Raw genomic sequence first — 24,402 nt, 5'->3', positions numbered from 1 at the left:
ATGAATTATTTATGAGAGAAGCAAATTAGGAATTGAACTGAACTGATTAGAGCTGAAGTGAACTGAACTAAAATCAAGTTGAAGAGAACATGCCCTAATAAATGTTGCGATAAATTCAAAACAAAAAGAATATACAGTTTTGCTCATAGCTAGAGTCATAGCAACATAGATTTGCTTACCAAATTTTGGTACAAGCACGTGGACTCTAAACTTCCTTGAGTGCGAGTAAGTGTACACACCTAAACCTGAAAGCGTACAACATAAAACACCTTTCCTTTATTCTCTCTCCTTCGTTTTTTTTTTTTTTTCTTTTTTAACATTTCATTTTCAAAATCAGAAAAATTAAAAAAGTTGTTTTTTTTTTTTTAATTTTTGATGAAATTATAGTGTACGCTCCTATCTCTTTGCTCTTGTCCATTTTTTTAATTTTATTTTTCTAATTTTCTCTCTCATCGCCGGCGACAGAAAGAGAGAGAAAAAATTTGAACCAAAAAATTTGAATTTCCGAAAATTTCGAACGAAAAATTTATTTTTTCTCACATTTTTCTTGCTCTCATTGCTCAAATTCAGATCGAGCTTCTGCAAATTTTATGCCCTAGAAAAAATTGTGTAATTTTCTGGGTAAATTATGTCGACGGAAGATGAGAAGTTGTTGAAGGAGGCGAAGAAACTTCCATGGGAAGATCGATTGTTTCATAAGAATTGGAAGGTTCGAAATGATGCGAACATCGACCTAGTTGCATTTTTCGACTCCATTACCGATCCTAAGGACACTCGGCTTCGTGAATTTGGTATATTTTTTAGGGTTTTTGATTTTGTTTTAGTTGATTAGATCTGATGAATTTGGGTATTTTTTTGATAATGCATTTGAATTTTGGGTTTGGATCTTATTTTGTGAAATGGGGTTTTTTTGAATTTTTATTTTGGTTTGGAATTTTTCAGGGCATTATTTTAAGAAAACAGTGACTGATTCTAATGCACCGGTGCAAGAGAAGGCGCTTGATGCTTTGATTGCGTATTTAAAAGCTGCGGATGCGGATGTTGGAAGGTGGGTTTGGTTTAAGAGAGTGAAATTGTTGGTTTTGGGTTGTTCATTGTTGCTTTGAATTAATGGGTAATTTTGTTGGTTTTGTGTTTATGATTTAGGTATGGCAAAGAAGTATGTGATGCCGTTGTTGCGAAATGTCTTACCGGGAGGCCGAAGACTGTGGAGAAGGCGCAAATGGTGTTTATACTCTGGGTGGAGTTGGAGGCTGTTGAGGCTTTCCTGGTATGAAACTTTCCTGCTAGTTTCTAGTACACAATTAAGTAGCCAGTTTTTCATTTTGTTTCGTATATGTGAGCTACTTTTCTACTGTGCGAACGAGAGCTAAGATAGATTTTGGAGCAAAAGTGTATTGCACTATGGCCTTGCATTTGTAAACTTGTAATGCAGTGGTTATTTTTGGAATTGCATTTACTTGTGTTTGGCTATGTACCTTTTGCAAGTGACATAGAGACTGTGTCTGGTTTTATCTACTCTGGAGTATTAGACAGCAGTATATGCTTCTTAGCTAGTATATTCATGGTCAGCTTTTCTAGCTGATGGGGTTCTGGTTATAAAAAACTTATCGTCTCCATTACTTTGTAAAGGGTTCTGAAGCCCAAGTTTAGGCTCTCATGTAATCTATGGAAAAGGTTTGTGGGATTGGGTTTCAGTTTAATAGAATATACATGTTGAAGTTTCACAGTAGAGAGTTTGAAGGGTGGTATATTGAAGTCTTTCTTGCTCTTGTTTCATCTAACTCAATACTCTCACTATATCTGGGGTGGCTGCAACATTAAGTTGTGATCATTTCCTTCCCTACATGGTTTTAGTAAGTTTTAGGGCGTAGTTTTATGGGTACTTTGGCCTAAATTTAGTGTTACTACCTTTGTATCTATCTTAATTGCTATTAGTATAGTATGCTTTTTGTTAAATTGCAATTGTAATAAGCTTTGGACAAGAAATGTACCTTTTGTTTACAATTATCTGGAAAAATGGTACCATATGTTTAATATATTTTGGAGGTAAGAAAACCCAATTCAGGAAACACTTGAAAGGTTAAAGTTCATATGGAGGAAGAAGAGATTAGATACCAAGCTCTATGAGATAATGAAGAGGTAATTGTATGAAATTGTTGGAACTTAGGAGTAGTTATTTAAATACTAGGATGATAGAGAGATTCAAAGACAATGGAGGTATTCTGTAAATGCTTACATATCATTCATGTAGTGTGGAGTACCAATGGCTAGACAATAAAACTTTATGTCAAGTCGTTGCATATAATTTGAAATGGAGAGTATTAGAGTAAGCCTAGTCTCAAGCCGCGCCTAGAAAACTTCAAGGAAAAGAAATTTCAATGTCTTGGATTTACCTTAGTCTAAAAGTATGTATGTAAGTATTTCAAGTTTTCTCCTGATTTACCAAGGAATGTTTAGGTTGCTTTTGGCTGATTCCTTGCTACCAGGTTCGCCTGGATGTTAATCTGTGGAAGCTCCCTTTGTTACTATTGGACATATTCATTCTCTTCTTTTCTTTTTATTCTTTTCCATAAAATAATATCTTGACTGAAAGGTCTATTTTGCAGAAAAATGTTAATATGGTTTAACCCAAATTTAAAGAGGAATGTTAAGATTATTAGTTTTAAAGTTTTTGTAATAAACGGGGTATTTTAACCAGAATTTTATTGTAACTTTATGTGAGGATTGAGGTCTGTGTGCCTCCTGTGCCAAAGTGATAGCAACTCATCTTGGGTTCCTAAATTGGTGTCCAACTTTACAATACTCTGTTTGTTTGGAATTGTATGTTAGATATGGTAAATAGTTAAAGAATGTTTTTCTTTATCCCAGGAATGGACATTTATATTTAATCTGGTTGATAAATTTATGTCCTACATGTACCCTATCGCCTATATATGCTTTTAGAAGTACTTTTAGGGTCAATCTGCCATCACATGTTCACATAAACTTCTGTCTTTGATTCATAGTAGCTCTCTATGTCTTTAGAGGGGTTTTTGTTCTTTACACTTCCTACCGTATGATTATGACAAAATTTGTATTTTGAATTTAATAACACACATGAAGCATCATGGGTTTTCTAGGAGCTGCTTATGTTTAATCATTGTAACAAAATTTTTCTCATGTATGCTGACAAAAGATGAGGTCTTTGAACTTACAGAGTTACAGTGATTGTGATTGAGCAGTTAGGTCGGTTTGGCTTTTAGTTGTTATGTGTAAATTGGCTCATCCTGCTGGCTTTAGTGTGTGTAATAATCACCTATGGCATTATGTTGCAACAATTTTTCAAATATATTTTGATGAGAGTTGAGATGTTGAATCCTGTGAACTTTCTGTGGTTATGATTCGACCTGTTTCGTTATCTGGTCTTTTGTATTCTATATTTTCATTTACACAAAATGGATTTAAGCATCAGCTGGTATTTCCGATGTGTTGTAGAATGCGCTTGTAACTTACTCAACAATGATGCAATTTTTGATTTTCTTTGGCACCCCATTTTTTTCACCATATGTGGTTGTTGGCTGATGTCAGCAGAAACATGCTTGTTGTTTCTGTTGTGCTTTCTAGCTATAGTAAATGACCTTGAAAACTCGGTATGTTATTTCTCTCTCTCTCTCTCTCTCTCTAACGTATCTTTTACTTATTTAATGCAAGGATGCTATGGAAAAGGCTATTAAAGCCAAAGTGGCTAAAGCTGTTGTTCCTGCCATCGACGTCATGTTTCAAGCGTTAAGGTTCGTGGGCTGTACTGCTTGTGCTTAATATATCATTTTTGGTTCTGTTATTATGCGATTTCTACGTAGTTTCTGTTATGCTTACATAGTTTCTGTTATGCTTACAATCTATCTTATTTTTGGGATGTTAAATAGTGAATTTGGGTCCAAGATTATACCCCCGAAAAGAATTCTTAAGATGTTACCAGAGCTTTTTGATCATCAAGACCAAAATGTTCGTGCATCCTCTAAAGGATTGACCTTAGAGTTATGTCGCTGGATTGGACAGGACCCAGTCAAATCCATCTTGTTCGAAAAAATGAGGGATACAATGGTAAAACTATCTATATATTATCATACTTTTTTCTGTGTACTTTTGTATCTAATATGTTGGAGTGATGATTTATTTTATTTTTGGGTCTTTAGAAAAAAGAGCTGGAGGCAGAGCTTGTCAATGTTACCGGGATAGCAAAGCCCACACGAAAGATAAGGTGATGCTAGTATGCAATTTAATTTTGTGCTTTCTGATTGTGACAAAAGTGTGTAGGGTCAAAAGTGATTCATTATGCTCATAGGCTGGAATTGTCTAAAACCTCTAAATTGTAGCATAGATGCTCATACCATTCCACTAGTTTCTTGATTATCTCAATTAGGCTGCTTAATTTCTGTAATAATATGATTGCTTAAGGCTGGGGTCTAAAATATGTCCATAAATTGAGCTACGTTTGAATTTTCTGAAATGTCCTGAATTTGAATGTATACTTGCCTGATGGCACAAGGGGTGATATATTTGTCAAGCAAGGTTTATCTGCTTTTATTAGGGTTTTCTTTTTCAGATACGGATTTTTCCTTAAAAGTACACTCTTTCTTTCATGGGGTTTCTTCCCATTTTCCTTTTCCTGATTTCTTTTCCTCTGATCTTGAATCTTTTTTGTTTTTAGTGTTGGCCATCTGAACGTTTTTGTTCGTATTAAAATTGGGTTGCTCATTTGATTTATGTAGTTAGATACCCTGTAATCATATTCAAAACAAAACCATTGATTCCAGTGCATCTTCTCTCAATTTACTATTTCATTTGGGAGGTAAATATTAATTCACAGCTTCCTGCATGAAATATTTTTTTATTGACCAGAATTTTAAGCTACCTGACCACCTGTGTGTTCAGCATGAATAAGGCTTTTGAATCCATAGGACTTCTCTTCTTCAGCTAAAAGGCGAATCAATTGTCTGTGAATATCACGAATATGAATTTTGTTTCCGTAGAACATTTGCTGAATACAATAATGATATTCTTTTTCATTATCCATGTAAATTCAGATCTGAACAAGACAAAGAGCCCGAACCTGAGGTTGTTGCTGAAGTGGAAAATGCAGGACCATCAGAAGAATCTACATCCGATGGTATGCAACTATATACATTGGTTCTTACTGTTCTTAATCATGTACAACCTCATATCGAATACTGTGTTGTCGATGACACTAGCAAATAAAAAATAAGGCTAAAAAGTTGATTGGGTAGATGATTTTGTCTCCTGTACTTCCATTTGGTGCTGTACTAGTGTACTGCATCAAATAGTACAATAATTCAGTGATATATGTTATAAATAGAGCAGTGCATGTCATATAGCTCCATATAATTACCATATTTGACTGGGGCAACCCCCAATTAATCTTGGCTTGCTACTGTGTTGAAATTGATAGCAGCACTTTGGTTTCAGCTCCACAGGTTATAGATGAATATGAGCTAGTTGATCCAGTGGACATATTAACGCCATTAGAGAAATCAGGATTTTGGGACGGAGTGGTCAGTTCTCTTATACCATTTTGTTCTGTTTGTAAATGTTGGTTCTCTGTACTATAAATGCAGGGTTTTATCATTTCAGTGGCTAATTGACACTTCAATCTACTGTTCATTGGTCACTTTATTCTTTGGAGAGTTGTGGGAGACTCATTGTCATTTCTGATTTGGTTTGATTAGAAAGCTACTAAGTGGTCTGAACGGAAGGAGGCTGTTGCAGAGTTGACAAAACTTGCTTCCACCAAGAGGATAGCACCAGGTGATTTCACTGAAGTCTGCAGAACACTCAAAAAGGTTGTTTTGACACCTCTTTTTTTCCTCTTATATATAATAAATCCTTTTCATTGACTGTGCTTAGTCTCTTGCTGTTTAACATGTTTGACTATGTAATATCGTTGCAGTTAGTCACAGATGTAAACATAGCTGTTGCAGCTGAAGCCATACAGGCTATTGGGAACCTTGCTCGAGGCTTAAGGGCGCACTTTGCTGGGAGCTCACGCTTTTTGCTTCCTGTTTTACTTGTAAGATATCACAATTCTTTCTGGATGGCCTTTTTTTTTAATCAGGCTGCTGTCTTTGTTGTGTTTTGTGCTGCATCTGCTTACTGTATAAGTTTGGCATTGTTATAATGATGTGTGCCACCATGTTGACTAAACATATCTATACATGACTCCTCGGTGTTCCTAATTCCACCCCCACCCCCCTCTTCTAAATGTATTTCTGTTTGTGACCTGGTGTAATGTGATTGCCTTGAAGATATAACTTTGTCTTTTCTGACAGGAAAAACTGAAGGAGAAAAAGCCTACCATCACAGATGCTTTAACTCAAACGTTACAAGCCATTTACAAGTCTGGATGTGTAAATCTCGTTGATATTGTCGAAGGTAAACTTTCATTTCTTACTTTTTAATTTTCCTTGAACTGCACAGGCAGATTTAGATGTCTGTAGACTACAGTCCACTGGTTCAAGTACTGTGATACTTGGGCCAGCTACTTGGAACATTGATGCATTACATGGTACATGCCATTTAAACCTACAAACTGTTTACGTTTGAGGCCAATTGCACTCTGAGCAGTGCTGAAAAACTGAACTTATTGATTAAGTTGTAGTCAACTGTCGTGGTGAAGGATTTCTGCATTCTTTTTCTTTAGTGACTGCCATTGGGACTTATAGGATTTCATTCATTGTTGTGATCAAATTATTTCACAATACTACAGGGGAAGATAATGGGTTCAGCAAAAAATCTAGAAAAGGAAAGATTTTTAGATTTGTATTTCTTTCCCCAGTTTTAGATTACTTAGGGTTATTAGAGGGGCCAACATTATGGCAGAGTAAAGAATTGGCATAATATAAGTGTGTTAGTAATTGTGTGAGTATACTTATTAAACATGAGAAATGTTGGGATGGAGGAAGTATGATTTTCTCTGTGACAAATTTCTTTTTTTGTATATCTCCCCGTAAGTGTTCATATACCTTTTTTTTGGTTAGCTATTGTAGATGTCGTCTAGCTGTCAATTTCCATTTTGTGCTCGTTTCTGATTCCTGTTTTATTTCTTCAGATGTTAAAACGGCTGTGAAAAATAAAGTTCCTCTTGTGAGATCGTTGACTCTAAATTGGCTCACATTTTGTATCGAGACTAGTAACAAGACTGTCATTCAAAAAGCTCACAAGGATTATGTTCCCATATGTATGGAGGTCAGTGACTTTAATTGGTGACTATATTTGCTGCTTATTTTGTATATTTATTTTCATACTAGTGATACCGGTTGCTTGAATTTGGATCTGCTATAATTCTTATAGTTCTAATCTTATGATGATATGCTTTGTGTAATGTGCAGTGTCTTAATGATGGGACTCCTGAAGTAAGAGATGCAGCCTTTTCTGTTTTGACGGCCATAGCCAAGGTGAGTATCTTATATTTTAACTTTTCCTCAGTCTTCAAGTCAACATGTTGCAAAGTAGAAACTGAAATGTTCTTCTCTTTTTTTGTTTTAGTTGGTAGGTATGAGACCTTTGGAAAGGTCACTAGAGAAACTTGATGATGTCAGGAGAAAAAAGCTTAATGAAATGATTGGTGGTTCTGAAAGTGGTCCACCTGCTGGTGGAAGCTCAGGTCTGTTCTTTTATTTTTAATTCTATTGTCCTTTGAAACTGGAGGTCCTTTGTATTAACCTCTTATTTTGATAATCGTATGTCAGTCAATGTGCAAGTCTCAAGTGGATCTTCATCTGAGGTGTGTTTTGCTGCTTATTTAATATTATTTATCTTTGTTTTCTATCTCTCTTACATTGATTTGTGTTTTTAGCTTTTGATGGTGCCTTCACTCCCAAGTCCAAATTGTAGACAATGTATTTCAAAAGCGTTTTTTTTTTGCTAATAAAGTACCCATTCTACAAAAAACAAACTTTTCCTTTTACACTGCTAATATTTTATACAATTATACCCTTGTATGCGTTTGTTAAATGCTTGCATTATCATGGACAATTTTTATTTTTTTTTATGTTAGACAATGATTTTCATCTTTATATAATTTTCTGAAAGTAAGGTACGTCCTCCGTTTTTTTTTCAGTTGCATCACTTTGCAATTTGCGGACTCCTAGGCAATTTTTGAAGATGAGATAAATAGAGAGATAAAAAAATGGACTCATGTGTTATAGGAGAGAGATAGATAGAGTTTATTAACTAGAAGGAAAGTGATGCAACTAATTTGAAGTTTTCGTTTAGGAAAGTGATGTAGCTAAAAAGAAACGATGGAAGTATATACTTTGATAAGCAATGCCTGGTTTTATGTTAATTTGCTTTTCTTTTTCAGTTTTCCTGTTTTAGTGGGCTTATTATTTTGTACAATGTGACACTGTTTTTGTTGTTGACAGGCCTCATTTGTTAAAAAGTCGGCAGCAAGTATGCTGAGTGGAAAAAGGCCTGTTCAGGCAGCTGTGAGTGTTCTTGTTCATTTGAATCCATTATTTATATAAAGTTGTAATTTTTTTTGCTCTGGGATTTTTTAAATTCATCTTGTCTGTTTTTACATTCTATTAGCCTGCTGCCAAGAAAGGTGCTACATCAAAACCTGCTGCCAGCAAAAAAGTTGATGGAGGTGGGCAGCAAAAAACCGTGAAAATTGAACAGGAAGATGTTGAGGTATTTTTTCTTTATTTCTTGATGAAGTTCTCTGGTACTTGATGTAAAAAATGTCATTTACCTGTGTTTGTCCTGGTGAGCAGCCATCAGAGATGAGCCTTGAAGAAATTGAAAGCAGACTGGGTTCTCTTGTACAAGCAGAGACTATTTCTCAATTAAAGAGTACCGTATGGAAAGAAAGGCTGGAAGGTTTAGATTCTGTTTAACCTTTATGTGTGGCATTATAATCTTTCTTTGACTTGCTTTCACGTTATTTTGATTTGTATCTGATCTTTTTAGATTGGTTTTGTGTTGCTTTGCTTTTTGTCTGTCGTTGCTGATATTGATTGTTTTAAGTGTTAGCTTTAATGTGTTATTCTTTCTCTTTTTTTCCATCTCTGTCCATTCAGCAATTTCCTCATTGAAAGAGCAAGTGGAGGGCATTCAGGAACTTGATCAGTCAGTGGAGATTCTGATTCGTTTGTTATGTGCTGTCCCTGGATGGAGTGAAAAAAATGTTCAGGTAAAAAAACAAAATTCTCATCTTATATAATCACCTGATAGCTTGCACTGATCCAAACTTTTTTTTTTTTGAAATCATATTTATTTTACAAGTAGTTTTTTGTATCGCCAATCTATATTTTGTAAAAGAATACACATTCTCTATTTTTTTGGATGAAACATATAGGAATGGCATGGGGATTTATGTAATCAGTAAAGATAATTTTTTAGCTATGTAACCCATGTGATTAAAGGGAAAGTGTGAGAGAGAAACTACTTTTTTTTTTTGTTTTTTTGACCACCAAATCCCATCATCCCACTGCTTTGCCACAGAAGCTGCACCGATCATCAACCTCTGCCATTTGGCTGCCCCAACTCACCAAACCCCATTGCGATGAACCCCATTATTCCTACTTCCATCATACCAAATTTCCAACTCACTTGTAAGCATTGCATGACCTTTAAAATTAAATTCACCAGCAACAGCTAGATGTTGGTGGTGGCTTAATGTCAATAAGTTGGAGGTTTTTTTTTGGGGTAGTATTCGTGACTTGTGTGTGAAGGTCTCATGGGCATAGAGAGAGGTAGATTGATGATGAAATAGTGGGTGGTTGTATTTTGATATTGAAAATGGTTGGAGGTTAAAGATGAAGAAATAGGTGGTTTTGGGTATATGAGTTAGTGGTTTTGTTTGATAAGGTGTGTAATTTAGTGTGTAATTCTAATAATTGATTGGAAGTTGTAACTTAATGTTTAGCTAGATAAATAAATAAGGATATTTTATCTGTGGGAAATTGTATGTGGTAAAATTTTGAAGTGTTGCATTTATTTTGAATCTTCTTTTTTAGGAAACTGTTTCCTCTGAAAAACATGGAGGAAATATCTGGCATGACATAACTATCTAACAAAAACCTTATTACTCATCCATTGGTCATATTCAGAAAGTTTAGTCATTGCTTTTGTTGCTTTTAGCCAAAAGCAATGACTGAACTTTCTTAGTGGAAGAGTGGGATCATGGAGGTAGTGGGAGACTGAAAATGACTTGGTTGGAAGAAGTTAGGAAGGATATGAAGCATATGGATTTGCATGACAATGAGGTATCTGATGGTAAAGGATGGAGGAGGAAGATTTTTGTGGATGATGATACGGAATAATCACTTTTGGTTTATGTAGCCGACCCCACTTTCGGGATTAACACTTTGATTGATTGATTGAATCGATAAAACAATTAAATCCAAATTCTCCAAAAATGACTTCACTTTTTGATTTTTTATTTCCTTCTAGATCTTACGTAATTTACATGCAAGTGTTGTAGAAATACAAGAAATATTGGTCTTCCCTGATATAAACGTTATATCCAATGACAATTAGTCACCCCAAATTTTCACTAATTCTAAATTGTTGGTTCCTTTTTTTATTGATGGGAAGACACTTGGCACATGCTATGGTGTAGACATACAGCTGTTGTCAGTCTTGTCACTTGTATTTAGATTGTCTAAACACACTACCATTAGTCCCTTGTGTTCTATGTAGAAGTTGTTAATAGAAATTGGGAAAATGGTAACACTTTTGTGTTTAGATTGTGTATAGGCTAGTTAGATAGTTTTCCGAGAGTGAGGGCTATGTGGTTAGAGCTTCCCTCCCGGTTTCAGGAAATCCTGAGATCGATACTCACCCCCGCCCTTGTGGCTCTCTAAACACCAAAAAAAAAAAAAAGATAATTTTCCCAATCCGCCTCTCTTTTCAGGTGAATGCAGAACAAAAACACACCCACATTTCTCTTAGCGCTATAACAAGTCAATCAAGTGTTAGCTTATATTGGATAATGGATTTATTTGAAATTGCCAATCCATAAATGAACATCTTTAGCTTTGAATCTTAAAATTTAGTTAGAGTAAAAAGGTACTAAACCTGACTCAATATAGGATACAAATAGATGAAAGGGCTGTATTCCGGAGCTTCCTAACACTAAAATTAGTCAATTGTTATTATCAGGGTAGAGAACAAGGAATATAGTTTGGAGAAAATTTGATTCCAAATTCCTTGCTCGTCTGTCTTATCCATATGCCCAGTCCATACTTGCTCTTTGTTTATCACTTTCATACTTCCATAGGATATTTGTACTTAGATATATCAAGAATTAAGGATGTGTTGAGAGTTTAAAGGATATCTGCTAAAGTATTGGTATTTCTGTCGTGAATGATGTATGATTCAGTATTATTCATATTTTACCTGTGGTTGTATTGGGTAAGTTTTTAAGCCTTTCGCTAATTAAGTCACCTTTTTGTAGTCAATCTTTTGCTCTATGGCAATCGTTGTTAATGTTTTGGTATCGTTTACTTACCACAGCTATGTTGTTTAGTGACTACTCTTTTGAATATCACAGGTCCAGCAGCAAACTGTTGAAGTTATTTCTTATGTAGCATCGACTGCTACAAGATTTCCCAAAAAGTGTGTTGTTCTTTGTCTTCATGGTGAGTAACTTGTTACTTTTGTCTTGCATATTAGTTTATTGTTGCTTTGCTTGCTAGTGATATCCAGAGATTCAATTTTTTTATATTCTGTATTTCTTTTTGATTGATGGTCTACTTCACAGGTCTAAGTGAAAGGGTGGCTGATATTAAGACTAGAGCCCAAGCAATGAAATGCCTGACTACATTTTCAGAAGCAGTAGGTCCTGGATTTATTTTTGATAGAGTAAGTAGTTTCTATCTTCATTCTCTGTATTCATTTCCCACCATGCAAACCCTTTTCTCATGCTCTTGATGTTGTCACTTTTCAGTGAAGGATTTTTTAATGAATTAAGTGATTTCATGTTTCTTTTTCGTGAATATGGGATATACCCCCACCTTTTCTATATGTTCTATGCTTGTTTTTTTTAATGACTTTCATTTGCTGCAGTTATATAAAATTTTGAAAGAGCACAAGAATCCAAAGGTCCTTAGTGAAGGCATTCTATGGATGGTTTCTGCTGTTGAGGATTTTGGTGTTTCTCTTTTGAAATTGAAGGTGATTATCGTTCTTCTTAAACATCCTATGCAAGATTAGGTCTATGTTATGCCATGAAATACTGAGTTATGAAATAGTTTTCTTTTGATGAAAATTATTTTAATGGAAATGCTATTTTTCTTCTGTGAAGGACTTAATTGACTTCTGCAAGGAGACAGGACTACAATCAAGTACTGCTGCTACTAGAAATGCCACTATTAAGTTGATTGGTGTCTTGCATAAATTTGTTGGCCCAGGTGATTATAGCCTCTTCCCTCGACTGCATGCTTTTTTCTTGTGAATGTGTGAAGCAGTGGAAAAGTGCTAACCAATGTTATTGCAGACATCAAGGGGTTCCTTACGGATGTTAAACCTGCACTTCTTAGTGCGCTTGATGCAGAATATGAAAAAAATCCTTATGAGGTATGTGCATTTCACTATCCCTATCGTAACGTATTTAGTTTGCAGGGTTTTTTTAGATTAGTGTTACCTGTGCTGCAGGGACCATCTATAGCTCCAAAGAAAACAGTAAAAGCAACCGATTTGTCATCTGTTCCTGCTGGTGGCTCAGATGGTTTACCACGTGAAGATATTAGTGCGAAGATAACACCAACCTTGCTAAAAAATTTTGAAAGCCCTGATTGGAAGGTATATTTTAATATATTAATTCAACATTTCAATTTATGTATTGTCATTTATTTTGTAATGTTGTGCTTCAGAATTTGCCTTATAAAGATATTGAAAGTGCTATCATCTTTATGTTTGGATAATATCCAGATACGCTTGGAATCCATTGAAGCTGTGAATAAAATTTTAGAGGAGGCCAATAAGCGTATTCAACCCATTGGAACTGGTATCACTGTGTTATGTTCATGGCTTCAATCATGTTTGAAGTTTCTGTTGTACTTTTAGTTGGCAGTGTCAGTTGTAATTTCTTCCCCCATTAGTTGTTTATGAGTATTATTTGACAAACAGGAGAGTTGTTTGGTGCTCTTAGAGGCCGGTTGAATGACAGCAATAAAAAGCTTGTGATGGAAGCATCTTCTACCATTGGTGGTGTTGCTTTTGCCATGGGTCTTCCAGTTGAGAAAGCAAGCAAGGTTGGTTTGTTCATTTTTTGATATTGAATTTGCTGGAGCTCTATCTGGGGTCTTTCCAGTGACTTTAAGTTTTTTTGTGCATTCTGTATGTTTTCTTATCTAAATTAAAATTGATTGTGGCTCTTACAGGGAATTCTTTCAGATGTATTGAAATGCCTTGGTGACAATAAAAAGCAAATGAGAGAATGTGTTTTGACAACTTTGGACTTGTGGCATGGTGCTGTCCATCTTGATAAAATGGTTGGTTTAAGATTATGACTATTGTTGGATTCTTGGGTAAATGTAAAGAAGCAAGAATTGACTGAACAGGAAATTGTTGTTTATGCTGTTCTGTGAGTATAGGTACCCTATATTACTGCTGCTCTTTTGGAATCAAAACTTGGTGCTGAGGGGCGTAAGGATCTTTTTGAATGGTTATCTAAGCATCTTTCTGTGATGAATGAATTTTCTGATGCGGTGCAGCTGCTTAAGCCAGCTGCCACTGCCATGACGGTATTCTTTGACAATTCTTTTTATGGTTTATGTTTGTTTTTATCGTGGTCCAATTAAATTTGTGTCATTTTTTGATTGGAGGTCTGTTTACCCTTTTGGATCTAATTTCAGGATAAATCATCTGATGTTCGTAAAGCAGCTGATGCATGTCTTTCAGATATTCTTAAAGCTTGTGGTCCAGAAATGGTGCATTTTTAGGCTCTGCTTTAATGATTTGTGATCAAGAAAGGTTTTTGATTGTGAAAATGGATTTGTTTTCTGACAATCATAACCTTATTGCCTTCTTAGGTGACCAAGAATTTGAGAGATATTCAAGGCCCGGCTCTTTCTCATGTTCTTGAGAAACTAAAATCTTACGGGGGTGTTCCAGGTGTGCCTTTATAAATTTTATCTCATGTCTGTTAATTTTTTGCTTAGTTTGTGCTCAAGTTTACTAAGTTTTTTTGCCATCAGACTTGCATGATTCTGCTCAAGTTGCTTCTACTACATCACTACCTAAGGGCAGCACCAGACTTGGTAAAACTAGCTCAAATGCTGCTGGGGAACGTGCGCCTAAGTACGGAGCGAAATCAGCATCATCGGTGTGTTACCTGTTTTAATTATTCTCACAGTTTAATCTTACTTATTTTGTGGCTTTGATTATTTAATGACTTTTGATCTTTCTACAGAGAGCTGCTCCAGCACGGAGCTCAAGAGCAGAGTCCATCATGTCTGTTCATGATATTGCTATCCAGTCTCAGCCATTATTAAATATTAAGGATTCAAACAAGGTATTTCATCCCGAGGTTATTTGTTTGTATTCCATTGCATCCTTTATTATTATAGGGGAGTGATAATTTATGCAGTTATGATTACGCTCTGCAGGAAGATAGGGAGAGGATGGTTGTCCGCCGTTTTAAATTTGAAGAACCTCGTTTGGAGCAAATACAAGATCTTGAGGTTCGTAACTTCTTAATTTCTCTTTGACTCTAAAGTATAACCTGATGTCACTTGGGCACATGTTTTATTAGGATTAGTGAGAAAATACGGTGGGGTTAGAGGGATCTTGTTGGTTAATATTGAATCAAAAAGTAAGTTAATGGATGATGGACAGATTGGAGACAATCAAAGTGACACGTGATGCTTCTACTACCTCTGTTTCGTATTATCTGAAACATTTTCCAAAAACGGATGCTACATATTATGCGCAACAAACCAAAAGTTTCCTCTTTTATTAAATTTTTTTGTGTATACTTACCAGCATACCCTTACTAAATTTTACTTAAGTTCAATAAACAACATATTAACTCTTTAACCTAACTTAATTTATCCATAATTAAAACCTTAACCCACATTCTATCTCCTCTCTCACAACCACATCCACCACCACCATCACCAATTTTTCTCTCTCCTCTCTCTCAACCACCAACAGCAGCCCCATTCTCTCTTTTCTCTTTTCTCTCTTCTCTCACAACCACCACACGACCACCACCACTCAGATCAAGTCGCCGACCATTTCACCTCACCCTTGCCAGTTTGCCACCGCCTCTTTTCCCCTTTTCCACTTAATCATATTACGACTTGCAATTTGGGAAAGGTGAAATTCGATGGTTTTTTTAACCAATACGAGGCGAGGTCTTGGTGGTGCTGCGTCTTGGATCTTGGTGGTGGTGAGGTGGGGTTTCAGATCTTTGTGGTGGTGAGGTGGGATTTTGATTCGTTTCCTTGGTGGTGGTAAGTTGGGGTTTCAGATCTAAATTAGTGGTGGTTTGTTGGGGTTTCAGTCCATTGGAGGTGTAAGGTGGTTGTTTTGGTTTGTTGGTGGTGGCTGGCCCGGTTACATTGGGTTTCGGTTCGTTGGTGGTCTGGTGATGTGGGGCTTCGTTTGTTGGTGGTGTGGGTTGGTGGTCTGGTGACGTGGGGTTTCGTTCGTTGGTGGTGGCTGATGACATGGGGTTTCGTTCGTTGGTGGTGGCCGATGATGTGGGGTTTCAATTGGTGGTGGTGGGAGTTGGTTGGGTGCGTTTTGGGCGGTGGTGGTGGGTTTCAGATCTTAGTGGTGGTGAGAGGGTGGTTACAAGGTGGGTACTGGTGGTGTTTACTTTCTCTCTCATCTAATTAATCACATGCCCCTTTTTTACTAATCTTTGCTTAAGAAATTTTGTCTGGGGGATTGTGCAACCAAGTTTGTTGCAGATAATACGAAACAGAGGTAGTATTTAGGGACAAGGATTTTTTGGGAGTAATGGGTTTATTATTTGGGGACAGAGGGAATATGTTTCTTAATCTAATTAAGTGGTGGGCTAATACGTTGAACTGTTTGTAAACTGGCTGTTTTGTTGCAGAGTGGGCTTGCCAAATTTTTTAGGGAAGATCTGAATAGAAGGCTTCTGAGTACAGACTTCAAAAAGCACGTGGATGGCATTGAAGTGTTACATAGGGTGAGTTAAGTTTTACTCTGTATTAAATTTAGTATGTATCATTGGGATTCAATTCTTATATCTAATTTCTTCCAACAGGCACTTCCAACTATCGTAAAGGATCTGATTGAAGTTATGGATATAGTTTTAAGGTGGTTTGTTTTGCGATTTTGTGAATCGAACACAACATGCTTATTGAAGGTGTGATATTTGCTCCCTTCATTTCATCTGAGTACCTTGAGCATTTTTTCTAATTCCTTATATAGTAACATATTCTTGCTCGTGGAATGTGTGTATAATATCAGGCATCTCTAATAGGCAATTCCCCTTTTCTTAATCACAGGTCTTAGAATTTGTTCCTGAATTTTTTGAGGCGTTAAGGATTGAGGGGTATGCATTGACTGAAGCAGAGGCAGCCATATTTCTTCCATGTTTGGTAGAAAAGGTTTAGCTTTCTCTTTTTCATTAGATATTTTTTTTTCTTTTTTTTTCTTTTTTTTTTTTTTTTTTTTGATATATCTAGATGCTGTTGTGCAATTGATGAAGCACAGAAACTCATTCATCTTTGTTTTATTGCAACTGTCTTGCAACATGAAGTGAATGATTTGGGTCTGACATATGATTTTACTGATTTTAGATCTTTTTGGAACATATTTGATATTTTCCAGTTAAAATCAGTATAATCATTTGGTTGTTGTGGTCTCTTTGTGCTTCATTCGAAGGCATGTTTCTGTCGGATGAGAACTAATTTTGGCCTCTTTTTAAATCTGTAGTCTGGACATAACATTGAGAAACTCCGAGAAAAAATCCATGAGCTCACTAAACAAATTGTTAGTATATATCCAGCAGCAAAACTTTTTCCTTACGTCGTGGAGGGACTACGCTCAAAAAATAATCGAACACGTATAGAGTGTGCAGATCTTGTTGGTTTCCTTCTTGACAATCATGGAGCTGAGGCAAGTTTGGGTCTTTTTAAAAAATATTTAGGATTAGTGTTTAATTGGTGGTGAAATTGAGCATCTACTTGTCTCCTTTTTCACAGATAAGTGGGCAGCTGAAAAGCTTGCAGATTGTTGCAAGTTTAACAGCTGAACGAGATGGTGAAACTAGAAAGGCTGCTCTGAACGCGCTGGCCACTGGTTACAAAATTCTAGGTATCAAATGCTGAATCATTAGTTCATATATTTTGTTCCTTAGTTGTTTGTCCTATTTTTACAACTTGTTCCTGGCTTGTGTAATACTGTAGAGTTATGGTGTTTTGGATGATTGGATCTCCATTTTTTTTATGAGATATGGCACCCCCTATTCCTCCATCCTTGGCTCTGATTTTTTTTCTTTTCATTTTATTCCTAAAAAGGCTTGTTTGAAGTTTACAGGTCAGAGTTCCAGCTTCTAAAAATTGAATATTAGCTCATTGAAGATTGTACATAGATTTGTAATGTGCAAACAGAATCAATAGATTTCTACACTTTTGCAAAATTGTACTTTGTATCTTTTTGGTGTGTGACCAAAGATTTAAATCTAGAAAGCCTTTTTTTAAAGGTAGATGGAGTACTCTCTGAATATCGTGTTGTCCATATGGAGTTTTTTGCCTCCACAATCTTAATTTCCCATATCATTTTTGCCTCCACAATCAACAATGAAATTGTTGTTCATCTCTGAATTTAATGTTTTCTTTATAATTATTGACTGTTCCGGCTTTTGCATGGTCATGCGCATGATAAACAATATGTAAGATACAAGAGTGAATTACAGGATGGTTCAGTTCTTCCAGTCCATCTGTGTTCATGCTTCTTTTAGTGGAATCGATTTATAAACTTCATTTAGTCCAACAGTTTTATTTAATGGAGAAGTATCTTAGTGGAGAATGAGATACCCTTCTAATTTTTTGTTTTGTGACACTGTTTCTGTTACAGGTGACGATATTTGGAGATATGTAGGGAAATTAACAGATGCTCAAAGAAGTATGATAGATGAAAAATTTAAGACAAAGGTATTTTATTTCTATCTTTCGTATTTATGGTAACTGTCTTGATTGTTTTAGCTAATCACAAGTGCTTTTCTTTAGGCTCGTGATATGGACAAGAGAAGGGAAGGGAGGCCTGGAGATGCAAGGGCTGCTTTAAGACGTTCGGTCAGGGATAATGGGTGAGGACATCCTAATATTTAACTATGCGGCTTTACTTTCTTTGTTTCTTATGATGTATTACTGTTCACAATGGTTCTATAGCAAAGGGTTATCTAATGACTCCATTTGCTTCACGATTATTGACAGTTTTGTTTGGATAAGCTTCGTTTTTCTTATATTTACCACCTAGTTCAGATTGCTTTTTGATGTGATTTTTATCTTTGCCTGATGGCCTACATGAAAGTATAGAGTTGGAGCCTGGAAGTCTTTGAGGTTGGGAGTGTATGCTTTGTGCTGAGTTATTTTTGTGCCAATCTATACTATCTGTGACACTGGGTAGGTTAGTAAAGTATTCCTGTGCCAGTTTATGTCTGTTCATTTTATGGTCATTCCAGTTTATCTTATGTTTGCCACCCTTATCTGCGGGGGTATGTTTTAGCAGCAAGAGGTGGGGACTTCCTTATTATTGGAGCTTTACATGTGAATTATGATGTGTATATGTGGTTCTATTTCTTGCTTATTCTTTATTCTCTTAATTTTTGTTGTATTTGTACCGCCTGTATTTTCAATTTTAATGCATACCATTCTTTACCTGGCCCTTAAGTTCTAGCAGGTCATTTTTCTCTCATTGCTATCCTCGTCTCACTTTAATTGGTTAATTGCTGAAGTAAAGCTTCAATATTTACTTGATTAATTTTTTATATGAACATATTATAGGTCTGATATAGCTGAACAGAGTGGAGAAGTTTCAAGATCAATTGCTGGCCCAGTTTTTGCCAGGTATTCTCTGCTTTTCTTCCTTTGGGCTCCATCCTATCTTCTGTGCTGTTCTTATGTCTGTTCAATTTTAAATTGGTTATTTGTTTGAATTGCCTGTTTCAGGGAACCCTATGTTCATCCTGAACTCCATATGGATAGAAATTCATTGCCTCGAGTGCATGCTGGTGTTAGTGGTCCTACTGACTGGAATGAAGCACTTGATATCATTGCACACGGTGCACCAGAGCAGGTACTTGTTATGCTAAAATGATCCTTTAAAAAATCCCGTAATTTTGTTGTTTGATGCACAATAAAGAAGGCCTTTATGTAGTTCTGATTTATAGCATGTTTTGAATATATATATTTGTAATCCATGCTTGTTGCTTGCATTGAACTCATTTTTCCTGTAACGTAATTCTGTGCAGTCTGTCGAAGGAATGAAAGTAGTTTGCCATGAGTTGGCGCAGGCCACAAATGATCCTGAAGGAAGTACAATGAATGACATTGTCAAGGATGCAGACCGACTTGTCATAATCTTAGCCAATAAGGTACTCTCTCCGTTTTCTCATATGTATTACAATTTGTACAGGCACATAATGTTAGCAGGTTTAATCCATATGTTATATTGTAAGAAATGATAGTGAAGATAATAGTTAATAAAATGTAAGGGATTTGAGAGGAGAGGTAATAAAAATGGAGCGGGGACCATGGGAGGAGAGAGAGAATATTATAATGTACTTCATCCGTTTCTTTATTGTTGCAACACACACTTCATCACGGTATTTAAGAAAAGTGGACTTCACATGATATAATAGTTCAATACACTTAAATTGCGGTTAAGAGGTTGTTATTAGAAGTATAATCAAGTGAGCCATGAAATTTAAATAAATGTAATAATACAATTTTCACCATAAAAACCTTCTTTTTTATAGTGTGTTGCTACTATTGTGACATTTTCTCTTTTAGAGAAGTGTTGCAACTATAAAGAAACAGAGGAAGTAGTAATTTATCAGAAATAAAAGTATAACACTTTAAATGATCAACTGAATTAGGCATGTGTAACACTTGATATTTGAGGGAATATTGATTTGCATTTTGTAATTTCTGTCAATTTTTATTTCCTGCAATGCAACCCTTAAGTTATGTGATTAATTGAAACAGGTTGCAAAGACATTTGACTTCAGTCTAACTGGGGCTTCTTCGAGGTCCTGTAAATATGTTTTAAACACACTCATGCAGGTGATTTTTTTTTTTCCCCTTCTTTTCTATGGATATTTCTTGTTGCAACTTATGCTAGTTTTTATGTCTATGTTTTTGTTGCTCTTCTGATGGTTTTTAGTATGCTGCAGACATTCCAAAATAAGACTCTAGCTCCTGCCGTCAAGGAGAGCACCCTTGATAATCTTATTACTGAACTTCTTCTTTGGCTTTTGGATGAACGGGTTCCCCGCATGGATGATGGAGGCCAACTTCTGAAAGCTTTGAATGTTTTGATGCTTAAGATCTTGGTATATATGAATTGGCCTTTTTTGCTACTGTTTCATCACCTTTATAGTGACCTATCTGAAAGTAATGTCAATTTTTGTAGGACAATGCCGATAGGACATCTTCATTTGTGGTGCTCATTAAACTACTAAGTCCAGTGAGCTCCTCAAGATGGCCAGCACCTGCAGTGAATGAATCCCTGAATGTTAGAAATCAGAAATTTTCTGATTTAGTTGTCAAATGTTTGATAAAACTAACGAAGGTAATTTTCCTATGTTTTGCTCGGGTGGGTAAAAGCCTTGGGTTGTATAGAGTGTAAGCTTTGCTGCTCGAAAACACCCAGTGCTGACACTTGTATATTTATACTCTTTTGTTTAATGATGCTCTAAAAAGACATTTTCTGTATAGTAAATATTATCAAAATCAATCTTCTTTGTCCCTCTTAATTTTCTACACAATTCTTTCTTTTTTTTTCTTAATTTTTCTCTGCTACACTGCACTTTCTTTGGATTAACTGAGGGTTGAAAGAGATCAGTTTTTTAAATTGCTTATTCCTACTTCAGGTTCTTCAAAGCACTATATATGATGTGGACCTAGACCGCATTCTTCAAAGCATCCATGTGTACCTTCAAGAGCTTGGAATGGAAGAAATAAGGAGAAGGTATTTTTCCCTCTTTGAGTTTTAAGCTCTGGTTTCTTCTTATTTGAGGATTATACTCACTCGTCCTTTTTGTTCACTCTTCTTTTTGATATAATTCTGTCTACATGAAGGGCGGGAGCTGATGATAAACCTTTGCGTATGGTTAAAACTGTTTTGCATGAACTTGTAAAACTCCAGGGTACAGCTATCAAAGGTCATCTCTCCATGGTTCCTATAGATATGGAGCCTCAACCCATTATCCTTGCATACATTGATTTGAATCTCCAGGTACTGGAATTTTGCTTTGCGTTTTGGGTTTTTGATCAGTTGTGTAGCATTTGATCTGGCTTTCACATGTTGTGCTTAATTCTTACTTTATGATTTTTACTATTTTTCCTGTATTAGACTTTGGCAGCGGCAAGGATGCTTACCCCCACTGGACCTGTGGGCCAAACTCATTGGGGTGACTCAACTGCTAATAATCCATCTTCTGCCACTCATTCTGCAGACGCTCAGTTGAAGGTAATGCTGGACTATCAATGTTGATGACATCTGGTCTTTTATGTCTTAAATATATGTGGTTGTGACTGATTATGATATCTTGGCCGTATGTCTCTTGCAGCAAGAACTGGCTGCAATTTTTAAGAAAATAGGAGATAAGCAGACTTGCAGTATTGGTCTTTATGAATTATATCGCATTACACAATTATACCCGAAGGTAACTATTGTGCACCAAGTTGGTCATCTCCTACTGCTTTGTTTTCTGCCCATTAGCCTCTTTCCTCTGTTTGCATTACACAATTGCTTGATTTTGCTCAAGTATTATGCTTCAAGCATATTTATGCTCACAATCTACTATTTGTAGGTTGATATCTTTGCTCAGCTCCAAAATGCCAGTGAAGCATTCAGGACATATATAAGAGATGGATTGGCACAGGTATGCAGCTAATTCACTATCATCGACATTAATTATTAATTGCGGTGCTGTGCTCATTTGTTCATTGCTGCAGATGGAGAAGAATGCAGCTGCCGGAAGGACACCTTCTAGTGTCCCATTAGCAACTCCACCTCCATCATCACTGAATCTTTCATCGCCAAAATTAGCTCCTTTGTCGCCTGTACATACAAACTCACTTCATGATTCAAAATCGTTGAATACTAGAGTTGAGCCAACAAGTTTTTCTTTACCCCCATCATTCAGTGACGATGAGAAGACAGCCAATGCAATCTCTAGAAGTTCAAATTTTGATCACCAACAGCTTCTAGGGGACCAAAGAAGTGACAGACTGGCAACAGGAGGTAACTTTTTTTTTTTTTTTTTTTTTGTGTGTCTGTGTGTTCTCTTCTTTCATTTCTTTCTTTTCCCCTTGGGAAGTTGATTTTGATTTTGGGAGCTGCTGTTGAACAGTTACTACTGGGACATTAGATGCTATTAGAGAAAGGATGAAGAACATGCAGTTAGCTGCAGCAGGTGTAAATCCAGATTCTGGAAACAGGCCCTTGATGCCAATGAATGGTAATGTCACTCATAATCAAGCTCAGCATGAGCTAGATGATTCAGCTGCTGACAACCTGGTTCACAGTGGAGTTCTTCCTATGGATGAGAAGGCACTATCTGGGTTGCAAGCCCGGATGCAAAGACTAAAGAGTGGGTCATTTGATCATGTATAGGACAGTAAATTGAGGATCACGTTATTGAAAGCTGCTTTACCATCTCACATAGTGCAGATCTCGTTCAGTGCCCTTTCTGGCAGACCTCTGTACACTCTCGGATTTTGTACATAAGAATATGTAACCAGGTTTGATGGGAAGCTTTACTTGAATTCCATGGTGGGTATAACGGATCTTTCTGATTGGTTTCCCAGAAAAGCTTGTTTACGAATGGTGCATGGTATACTGTTAGCTGTAATCTGTTCAGCTGTAAAAGGCCCGAGGTTTGTTCTTGGGTGATTGATGAGAGATTAATCGGGGAATAGTACAAGAAATTTTTCTTCCGCTAACCATTGTGTGCAATGATTCTTGTAAACCTTACAGCTTATCATTTTGTATATGATAATTGACATTATCTTTTGTTACAGATGTATCTTTTTGATGTAACTTAATGAGAAGTTTTGTTTTGTGTTGATGCAACTATTTCTTTTGGGCAATTTTATTTCTTTTGCTTAAATTTAGTGTATATGTTGGCACTATCCTCATATTCCTCAATAGTGCATCAAAGTCGATTAGTTGCTTTCTGCTTGCTTATAGCACAACTTTTTAAGGAAAGTGAAAAGATAGAGAGGAGGGAAGTCGGTAAATAAAAGGCGGTAAAATTCAAAAACTATGAGTTTGTTCACATTTACTGAGCTGAATTGAACTGAATGTTTTATGATAGAAGGAAATTAGGAGTTGAACTTAATTGAACTGATTGGAGCTGAACTGAATTGATTAGAAATTAAGCTAAAGTGAACAGGCTCTAAATAAAATACATAGTAATAAATTACAAGGTTGTAAAACTCGAAACTGCAATAATATGAAATGGAGGTTGGAGGTACTGTATAGTTCTTAACAAATTGGTTTTCTAAAATTAATTAACAATAAAGGAATTAATTTTCTCATAAATTATTTGAACCACCTAGCATTGCAATTAAACATGGGCATTGTGCCATCGCGGGCCGTGCCTGGGCGGGGCTCGTTCCGGGCCGTGCTGGTTTCGCGGCGGGCCGTGCCGTGCCAAATTTTGGCACACCCCAGCCCAAGACACGGCACGACCCACGTGCTTGGCAGGCCGTGCCGGACAGCGGGTCGACCTATATTTTTTTTTTTAAATATATATGTATATATAAAAAAAATCGATGTATATATTTTTTTTTTTGAACAACTTAAGTTTATATAAATAATGTTATTAATTTATGTTTATGTTAATATTAATTTTTTTTTAAACAACTTTAATTTAATTAAGTTTATATAAATAATTTATGTTTAAGTTTATATAAATTATGTTTATGTTAATATTAATTTTTTTTTTGAACAACTTTAATTTAATTAAGTTTATATAAATAATTTATGTTTAAGTTTATATAAATTATTCTTATAATGGAAAATTTTACATTATTCTTAATTAGAACAAGAAAAAAGAATTTATTGGACCCTCCCTTTCCCATTTAAGTAATACTACCAAAAAAACGGGGGACAAATCACATACTTAAAAAATAGGGATGATGGGAATTACAAGAAGCGCGTGAATATATGATAGTGGAC

The 24,402-nt window shown here is 35.9% G+C and overlaps 1 protein-coding gene across 3 annotated transcripts; it reads left to right on the top strand.

Annotated features, from left to right (window-relative positions):
- The first annotated feature begins 397 nt into the window (after nucleotides 1–397).
- Nucleotides 398–23,287, top strand: LOC145577420 (protein MOR1-like). 3 transcript variants are annotated; one of them, XM_081634842.1, is made up of 54 exons: nucleotides 398–791; nucleotides 943–1,048; nucleotides 1,147–1,270; nucleotides 3,694–3,773; nucleotides 3,909–4,086; nucleotides 4,179–4,243; nucleotides 5,070–5,152; nucleotides 5,470–5,555; nucleotides 5,730–5,843; nucleotides 5,951–6,070; nucleotides 6,330–6,432; nucleotides 7,109–7,245; nucleotides 7,389–7,454; nucleotides 7,546–7,663; nucleotides 7,749–7,783; nucleotides 8,424–8,486; nucleotides 8,590–8,691; nucleotides 8,775–8,880; nucleotides 9,081–9,193; nucleotides 11,558–11,645; nucleotides 11,768–11,868; nucleotides 12,073–12,180; nucleotides 12,311–12,416; nucleotides 12,503–12,582; nucleotides 12,661–12,807; nucleotides 12,937–13,012; nucleotides 13,135–13,259; nucleotides 13,389–13,499; nucleotides 13,602–13,751; nucleotides 13,863–13,937; nucleotides 14,040–14,121; nucleotides 14,205–14,332; nucleotides 14,420–14,521; nucleotides 14,616–14,690; nucleotides 16,076–16,171; nucleotides 16,250–16,351; nucleotides 16,494–16,595; nucleotides 16,924–17,106; nucleotides 17,193–17,304; nucleotides 18,067–18,143; nucleotides 18,219–18,298; nucleotides 18,996–19,058; nucleotides 19,161–19,287; nucleotides 19,463–19,585; nucleotides 20,199–20,276; nucleotides 20,387–20,545; nucleotides 20,626–20,784; nucleotides 21,086–21,183; nucleotides 21,294–21,450; nucleotides 21,568–21,684; nucleotides 21,785–21,880; nucleotides 22,028–22,099; nucleotides 22,173–22,461; nucleotides 22,571–23,287. In XM_081634842.1, the coding sequence occupies exons 1-54, from the start codon at nucleotides 629–631 to the stop codon at nucleotides 22,831–22,833; spliced, it is 6,069 nt and encodes a 2,022-aa protein (XP_081490968.1). In that variant the 5' UTR covers nucleotides 398–628; the 3' UTR covers nucleotides 22,834–23,287. The 3 variants fall into 3 exon arrangements, 2 of the variants coding, with proteins under 2 accessions (XP_081490968.1, XP_081490969.1); XR_014098790.1 differs by lacking the exons at nucleotides 21,785–21,880; nucleotides 22,028–22,099; nucleotides 22,173–22,461; nucleotides 22,571–23,287 and having other exon boundaries at nucleotides 21,361–21,450; XM_081634843.1 differs by lacking the exons at nucleotides 21,785–21,880; nucleotides 22,028–22,099; nucleotides 22,173–22,461; nucleotides 22,571–23,287 and having other exon boundaries at nucleotides 21,368–21,450.
- The last annotated feature ends 1,115 nt before the right edge of the window (nucleotides 23,288–24,402 follow it).

This window comes from Chenopodium album, chromosome 14 (assembly GCF_948465745.1).
Source record: "Chenopodium album chromosome 14, dcCheAlbu1.1, whole genome shotgun sequence".
NCBI lineage: Eukaryota > Viridiplantae > Streptophyta > Magnoliopsida > Caryophyllales > Amaranthaceae > Chenopodium > Chenopodium album.
This window is presented reverse-complemented; position numbering and strand designations above follow the sequence as displayed.

Coding starts and splice junctions, on each gene's coding strand:
- LOC145577420 (XM_081634842.1), top strand. CDS start 629: ATGTCGACGGAAGATGAGAAGTTGTTGAAGGAGGCGAAGAAACTTCCA. Junction 9,194..11,557: donor GGAGTGAAAAAAATGTTCAG/GTAAAAAAACAA, acceptor TGAATATCACAG/GTCCAGCAGCAAACTGTTGA. Junction 19,059..19,160: donor GCTGGCCCAGTTTTTGCCAG/GTATTCTCTGCT, acceptor TGCCTGTTTCAG/GGAACCCTATGTTCATCCTG.